Raw genomic sequence first — 8,192 nt, 5'->3', positions numbered from 1 at the left:
GTAATGACGAGAACCTGGCAGCCCTTCGAACCAAGCAAAAACCGTGAGCATCAATGGAAGTACACTCATAATTTTCATGTAAAACCATGTAAATTCGATGCATAACGATAGCTCGATAGGATATCATGCAAAAACGTTCATCATACATACCATAGAGTGATTGATGAGAAAAGGAGAGTATAGGACGTGCCTTAATGTAAAAACGTATGCCGAACGATGACCAACAGAGCGAGGGACGAACACCGAGGGAAGGGGAACAAGTGTTTTTATAACCGGACCGTTAATCGAACCGGTCAAGCCTTAAAAAATGGTTCAACCGAACGGTCGAACCGGATCAATAAAATTAATATTTTATTTATTTTATATAATAAATAAAATAGTAAAATATTGATTATTTATGTTTTTATAGTTTTTACTTAATTTTTAAGATGAAAATTACAACAAATATCCAAATAAACATCACTTTTCAAATTCAAAAATCCAAATTACACCTAACATGTAACCAAATAGTGATGACCAAGTTTAAGTGCCCAAGAAAACATCAAGTTTAATTATACAAAAAAGTAGCAAACATCAAATTTCTTATACAAAAAAGTATCAAACATGCAGTTTCAACTTTCAAGTTGCATCCTTTGATGCCCACACCGCATCCAATTCTTGAAGTGTTCTTTCGTAGTCATTATCATCTTCATCCCCACCATCCAAAAGTTTTTCCAAGTCCAAAGAAGGTGTTTCTTGCATTTCACCAACACCTTTATCTAAATATTTTTTAAAAAATTAAAATAATACATGTTTAGCAAACAGAAAGCAAAAATTTGTTAAAAAATTTTTCCGGTTTAACCGGGTTTTAACCGGTTTTTCCGGTTTCCGGTTTTTCCAGTTTAACCGGGTTTTAACCGGTTTTTTCCGGTTAAACCTGTTTTTCGGGTTTTTATTTATCTCCGGACATGTCTGGAGGCCGGTTCGCGATTGAACCGGTCCGACCGGCCGGTCCGGTCCGGTTTGGAAAACATTGCAGGGAACGTTTCTATTGAGTTTTCTTGCAAAAGATGGGCCAAAAGCTGCTGGAGAATTTCAAAGTGCTGTTGAACGAAGGAGAGGGGCGGCCGAATGTGGAGAATTAGGTTTAGGGTTTAGGTGTAGGGTTTTAAGTTATAATATAGATGTAAATTGAGCACATTAATTAAAATAATAAGGATTTGAAGGAGTTTAGGCCCAATATAAATTAAAGTAGGCCCACGAAATCCAAACAACTCTCGAAAAATATTTCGTTTAGGTTCGTTTTTTAAAATATTGTCCGAACACTAAAAAAGTACTCCAATTCGCTAAAATTTGCGTACCGGTTAAAAATATGACCCGGCGAGTAAAAATACCCAACCAAAGCCTATTTTCGAAAATCACGCTTAATTACACCATAAATTAAATAATTAAAAACAATTATTTAATAAAAATATTTTTCCTAAATATCTCCGGTATCCGTTCCTCGTTCGAGCGCAAAATACAACTTGAAGTTTTAATGCATGAAACTTTAAATAAACCATGAACTAAACCACATATCCATGCAATAATCATGTAATAAAATAATTAAATACATATTTTGGTAAAACCCTATATTGCATGCAGTCAGGTTACGTAGCTCGAATTTCCTAGACCTTACAAAGAAACTAAGAGTTTCAGTTTTGCAGTGTTTAATTGCAAACTGAAGTGGGTTACTACAGCTTCTGTAATCAATCAAAGTCTTTTAGTGAAAACCTATCATTGTGATAGAAGTGGTAAAGTAGGAGCGATTGAAGTCTCTGAACATCCATAAAAATTTTTGTGTTCAGTATTTTATTTATTTTTTAAGTATACAATCTATCAGTTAGTTTATTTCCGCACTACCAGTTAACTGGCTGATATCGACAACAAGATTCTTGAATTCAGTTTATCCCTAAACTGATTCATCATTTCGAAAAGAGCCAAAAAATTTTAAGTGTTTATTCGACCCCTTCTAAACACTTTGACCGATCAAACCGATCTTAACAATAATATATAGCATATAATAAGTTAAAAAAATATATAAAGATATTTCCTCAAATGTTTATTAATGTGTATATACTAAATTATTTTTTAAAAAAAATACTATTTTGTGGTAAAACTAGTAAATAAGCTAAAATATTAAATCATACTTAGCCGAATAGATATTAAAATTAGGCAAAAATTTGTATGAGACGGTCTCACTGGTAATATTTTGTGATACGAATCTCTTATTTGGGTTATCCATGAAAAAGTATTACTTTTTATGCTAAGAATATTACTTTTTATTGTGAATATCGGTAGGGTTGACCCGTCTTACAGATAAAAATTCATGAGACCGTCTCGAGTTACTCTTAAAATTAAATAATTATTAGGAGTTATATATCCCATTTGATATTCGTGTAGAAGTATACTTTCTCCAATTCCAAATATATAATATAGAAATGTATTATTAAAAAGGAAATAATATCGAGTTACAAATTAAATTAAAATTATAAAAAATGGGACTTGTCACCCCGGCCACAATCTCGAGTTCTCGAATCTCCTTCTTTCCCAGTCAGAGCTCCTCTGTTCTCATCTCCGAAGCACGCGTGGTGTAGTAGGTCCACCATGAACTCCGAACCTCCATCATTCATAAATAAATGCGTAGCGTGGGAATGAAACAAATTGATTCCCCTGTAATCAGTGTTCTCTCTGCAGATTCTTGAACAGGATTTGATCGCTGTCTCTCTCTCTCTCTCTCTCTCTCTCTCTGTGCGTCTGTTTTCGTGTGTGTGTGTATACGGGAACTCATGTACCAGAGAGAGGGTCCCTTGTCTCCAACCAACTCCAGCACCTCCAATGTACGATTTTTTTTTTCATTTGTTTGAATGTATATTGGTTTTCTGGGGTTAAGAATTGTGCCCGGTGTTCATTATCTTCGTACCGAATTAGTTTCTCGATTTTTTGATTGGTGACGATGCGTGACAGTGACATACTATTCTTGCTGTTTAATTGTTTTCTGGATTGTCGAGCAAGAGGGTCGGTATGCTTATGCTTGCTCACTGTTTGATTGTTTTCTTGGATTCTTGACCGAAGGATACGAGGGCCGGTAATATTTTATCGATTTCTTGTCTTCCTGAATCGCGAGGTTGGGTGCCGGTAGCTAATTATCTTTAAGTTATCAGTGATGTTGTTGACTTATTGAATATGGATTGATGAGGATTTGTGCGGGTAATTGACTGTCTGCTGTTTATTTACTTTGTTGATTGGCGAGTATGAAGGCCAGTACTGATTATGCGTGCATATGTTGGACCGAATTGGTGTGTGCTCGGATAAATGGGGACGGACCTTTTAATACTATAAAATTCCGTTATTTGATATATGATTCTCAACTGGCAACCAAATGGTGAGCATAAAAGTTTTTAAACCAGACTCCAACAGACTTATTTCAGTGTGTGATATGCATCTGGCTTATTTTCTTGAGTATGATAACATGTAAGGTCAAATTTTGTTACGTAATAAATCTCCATTTGAAGTAAATAATTATTGAAAAATATTTAGGAAACTCCGTTTATGCATCATATTCGAGGACTACAATTATTCTCTTGAGTATAATCACGTGTGATCAAGGCAGAAGAATGTAACGTAATAAATCTTAGTTAGAAGCAATATACTCTATCAAGAGTATTAGGGAAACTCTGATAATTCATCATGTACGAGGACCGCTATCATACCAGAATTGAAGAGATCCTATATAGTGAAATATGTAAAGATACAGTTGCTTCTTATAGTGCTCTGTATGAAGTAAGTAAAGACGATGTAGTGGCATAAGGCTTATACGTTGGATGAGTTCCATATGTTATTGCGAGTTTGAAACAGAAGACATATTACAGAATGACCTACTTCACTTGTCTCAATAACAGCTGCATATTGTTGTATCGCGTTCATTTGAGTGTTGCACTAGTTTCCTCAGAACACTAGAAGAAATTCTGAAGGCTAACATGATTTTTCTGAACAGGGTAATTCTGGCGTGTCACCAGCGGAAAATGGTTTTAATGATTCTCTGTCTCTACTGAACTCTGAAAAGGCTGTCCATGAGCTTATCGAACAGCCGCTTCTCGATGGAATTGATGATCATCTGTTCGAATTTTCAGAGGCTTTAAGAAGTGTGTCTTTTGTAGTATTTAACCATTTGAAGTTATGCTCTAATCTGTACCAGCCACACATCTTAATACAAAACATTTGACTTGACCTGTGATTTTAGCTGTAGCGAAGGCTCTAAGAAGAGTTACTGAAGGGAAGGCTTCTGCACAAGCTGAGGCTGCTGAATGGAAGCGCAAATATGAACGGGAGAGGACACGTAATTCGCTGTTGGAGCAAAGAGGTTATTCCTCATCTTGTATGTATATGGTAAAGTTGACTGCATATATATCACCTATTGAATGAACGAGTGGATATTTGTTTAGGTTTCTGGTTAGTGGTCATTTATTGACCTATATGTTTAGGTTGGTTGACTTGCAAACCAATATCACGTTGGAGTTTTAAAAGACAGGCAAAAGAATTATATCTGTTTGTGATTTCCAGCTCAGTTTAAATGTAACTAATCAACTGATCTATGTTTTGTTTGGGATACAAAGGCTCCAAAATTGGGTCTAATAAGGAAGATGAATCAATCAAGAATCATAAAAATTGATGATTTTTTTATTGTCCCATTATACTATTTATGTTCTATTCTATATCTTGAAAGTTCCAACTAACAGGGAACAGATACATATCCCTTTTTTGGCATATTTAGTCTTTTAAAGTTAAAACTAGCAATGAATACTTTTGAGGGACGTAATATTCCTGGTAGATTTTTGGCAACGACACGAGGAGAATCTAACCTGGTATTGGTTTGCATCTTTTGTCAACCATAAAATTTTGCGTACTAAATTTTCTTTTGTTTCCTTGATAATGATATTGTAATTGTTTTCTGTTTTTAGTCTATAAATTTAAAGTTTCCCGGATTCCACAAGATAAAATGTTCTGGCCTGCTTTGCAGTGTTGTCATCAAGAGGGCAATGCAGCAAGTTTAATGTGCAGAAAGCTGGGAACTCGCTTGACCAAATCATGTTTGATGAAAAGAGTGAAAAATGTGAGTTGTGCAACGGGAAAGATGATATATGCGCTAATGAAGTTCTTCGAGATGGTGAATCTGATTCTGACTCTCCCGTGGTGCAAACTAAGATGATGAGGAAGGTGTGATATCGTCTCTTAGTCTCGTCACATTTGGATTAAGATTATTGACATGCGCTTTTTAATATTTAGATTTTTAATCTGAATTAATTTTTTTTTTCATATCTCGCAAGGTTAGAAATAGGTGATAATATTTCAACGAGGAAAAAAAAATGGTAGAATAGAACAAGATTTGACATATCGGTTTCATGGAGACAGGCATCTTTTAGGCTATCATGGTGTTGCAATGGTGAAAAAGGTGATCGCCACAAACATGACATTGTCTCTTTTGAAAAGGGTAATATAACAACTGCAGAACGTAGCAGCAAACAGGTATAACTACTTTACTAGAGTTTACCAAGTGTTATCTTGCATCGCTGTGATTGATCTCTCATTGCTTGTTTATCCGTATCTCAAATAATTTTTTGTGGTAAAATTGTTAAATTTAAGTAATAATTAAGTAATAATATGTGAATAAAATCTTGTTTCAGATTTCCTTGAAGTGGGAATCTTCCCCTCAGACTGTACTCATATTGACTAAGCCAAATTCAACTTCTGTACAAATTCTCTGTTTTGAAATGGTCAGGTAAGATGCTTTAATGCTTCTAATTTTACCCCTAATCTTTGTTAAAACTTTGGACTTGCTAGCCACTGCGAGATACACTGTGACAAGTCTTAAACTTTTTGAAACCACTAAGGCATCTTTAAACTCTAGTATGATTAGAAAAATTGCCCGGTGGGATTTATTCCATATTTATCTCAATCTTTTCTCTGCACTGTACCCATTTTTTAAATCTATTGTTAATTCACAAATCATGCTATTCATTTCCATTTAAGATGTATGATGCCCTTTTCTCCTTCCCAGATGGTTGAAAGAGCAGAAAAAACTAAATATATTCGTGGAACCACAAGTAAAGAATGAGCTCTTGGCAGAATCATCATACTATGGCTTTGTACAGACCTGGCTCGATGGTAATACTAAATGATTTTATATGACATGATCATTCTTTTTTTCTTCATTAATATACTAAATACACGATCTTATATCCTCTTTTTCCTAAACTTGACATTCGTGTAGTATGATAGCACCTCATCTTAATAAACTAGATAATAGGTTGATGCTTTGTAGCTGTTCTTTGATAGTTGATTCATGTGTTTGTTTGCTTCTCTGAACTCCATACCATGCTCCATAGAGAAGGAAACGCTACACTTGCATACAAACATTGACCTCGTTGTGATTCTAGGCGGAGATGGAACTGTCCTTTGGGTATGTCTGATGCTCTACTCTCCATGTTTAAGGAACTGGGAAATATTTTGTTTCTGACTTTTCTGAATTGAATTTTGCTTCTCCATGTCCATTGTTGATGAAGTTGTCCACACAACTTAGGCCCTTTGAATGTATCTTTGATTTTTTCCTGAAAAAATATCTTTCAAAATTGCTAGCTATGTGCAAATGACTGCATTTTTTTGTTCTTTCCAGGCTGCATCTATGTTCAAAGGCCCTGTTCCTCCAATTGTGTCATTCTCTTTAGGTTCTCTCGGTTTCATAACCCCATTTTGTATCCTCAAATCTTCTCAATTACAGTTTCTTGTTTTCATTCTTAGTTCTATTTTATTTCACGATCATTTATAATTTCTTATGTGGATAATCTATTGTCTGTTGAAAATGATATATTCTAGAAGACTGTCAAATGAACCTTAACATGATCAGACAGCGAACATTACCGCGAATATCTGAACTCCATCCTTAGTGGTCCTATCAGTATTACATTGAGACATCGATTGCAGTGCCATATCATTCGAGATGCAGCCAAAAGTGAATTTGAGAATGAAGGTTCCATGCTCGTCTTGAATGAAGTTACTATTGACCGTGGTATTGCTTCATTCCTTACAAATCTTGAATGCTATTGCGACAACTCGTTTGTCACCTGCGTACAAGGGGACGGTCTTATATTGTCTACTACGTCTGGGAGCACAGCATATTCCCTGGCAGCTGGAGGATCAATGGCCCATCCTCAGGTGTGTGCTTTTCAACGTTTGATCAACTCTTATAACAATGTTCTATGGGGAAGGGAAAAGATTCACAAAACAATAAATGCCAATTGCTATTTTAGTGTACATGATACATTATGTGATTAGGGAATTCATCTTTGCATGCTCTTAAACCGTTGGTAATGGAATCTGATGACATACAGGTTCCCGGGATTCTGTTCACACCGATTTGCCCCCACTCATTATCCTTCCGGCCTCTAATATTACCAGAGCATGTGACGATCAGAGTAGTCGTCCCTTTCAACAGCAGAAGCCATGCCTGGGTATCCTTTGACGGAAAGGACCGGAAACAGTTGGCCCCTGGGGATGCTCTTGTTTGCAGCATGGCACCATGGCCTGTTTCCACCGCATGTCAGGTTGATTCGACTAACGATTTCTTAAGTAGCATCCACGATGGGCTTCACTGGAATCTGAGGAAGACTCAACCCTCCGACGGTACTCGTGATTCGTGAAAAAACTAGTTTTTCGAAACTTGGTTAAGATTCTGATTTCAAGGGGGATGATGTCCTGTGTGCTTGTGTATGAATAGGTAGTGAAAATATGGGAGAGGAAAAATGGAATATTCTGAAATAATGAATTATTAAAAAATTTAAAATTTATTAACAAAATAATATTAGCAATAAATAATTTTTAACCAAATTATATATATTAAGTAAATATAATGAAAATCAAAATAAATAAATTAAAGATTAGAGGCAATTCTTTCAAAATAAAATATTTAAAATGCTAAAATTAACATGGAAATTTGAAATATGAAAAGTTATATAAAAATAACATTTTCTATTTTCATATTTAAATTATGCTAAAGTCTTGGTTGTCAATCAGGAGCCGAAACGAGACGATTAAAATAATTAAAAAAAAGTTTGATAATTACCCGAACATTGTTTTTGTGATGCTAATAATAGATCATCGAGTCCTCTCTCTTTTCC

At 35.2% G+C, this 8,192-nt stretch overlaps 1 protein-coding gene across 3 annotated transcripts; it reads left to right on the top strand.

Moving 5' to 3' along the window:
* The first annotated feature begins 2,548 nt into the window (after window positions 1-2,548).
* Window positions 2,549-7,845, top strand: LOC140987031 (NAD(H) kinase 1-like). 3 transcript variants are annotated; one of them, XM_073455460.1, is made up of 11 exons: window positions 2,549-2,858; window positions 4,016-4,163; window positions 4,262-4,396; window positions 5,039-5,235; window positions 5,431-5,544; window positions 5,703-5,797; window positions 6,077-6,183; window positions 6,405-6,478; window positions 6,692-6,770; window positions 6,923-7,230; window positions 7,407-7,845. In XM_073455460.1, the coding sequence occupies exons 1-11, from the start codon at window positions 2,808-2,810 to the stop codon at window positions 7,713-7,715; spliced, it is 1,617 nt and encodes a 538-aa protein (XP_073311561.1). In that variant the 5' UTR covers window positions 2,549-2,807; the 3' UTR covers window positions 7,716-7,845. The 3 variants fall into 3 exon arrangements, with proteins under 3 accessions (XP_073311561.1, XP_073311562.1, XP_073311563.1); XM_073455461.1 differs by having other exon boundaries at window positions 2,551-2,858; window positions 4,262-4,381; window positions 7,407-7,844; XM_073455462.1 differs by lacking the exon at window positions 2,549-2,858 and adding an exon at window positions 2,875-3,403.
* Window positions 7,846-8,192: the final 347 nt, after the last annotated feature.

This window comes from Primulina huaijiensis, chromosome 10 (genome assembly GCF_012295235.1).
Source record: "Primulina huaijiensis isolate GDHJ02 chromosome 10, ASM1229523v2, whole genome shotgun sequence".
Classification (NCBI taxonomy): domain Eukaryota; kingdom Viridiplantae; phylum Streptophyta; class Magnoliopsida; order Lamiales; family Gesneriaceae; genus Primulina; species Primulina huaijiensis.
This window is presented reverse-complemented; position numbering and strand designations above follow the sequence as displayed.

Bases quoted from the DNA above. Each gene is read 5' to 3' on its own strand.
- LOC140987031 (XM_073455460.1), top strand. From the start codon at position 2,808: ATGTACCAGAGAGAGGGTCCCTTGTCTCCAACCAACTCCAGCACCTCC. The intron at 4,397-5,038 runs GTATGTATATGG...CCTGCTTTGCAG, and splicing joins AAGAGGTTATTCCTCATCTT to TGTTGTCATCAAGAGGGCAA. The intron at 5,798-6,076 runs GTAAGATGCTTT...TCTCCTTCCCAG, and splicing joins CTCTGTTTTGAAATGGTCAG to ATGGTTGAAAGAGCAGAAAA.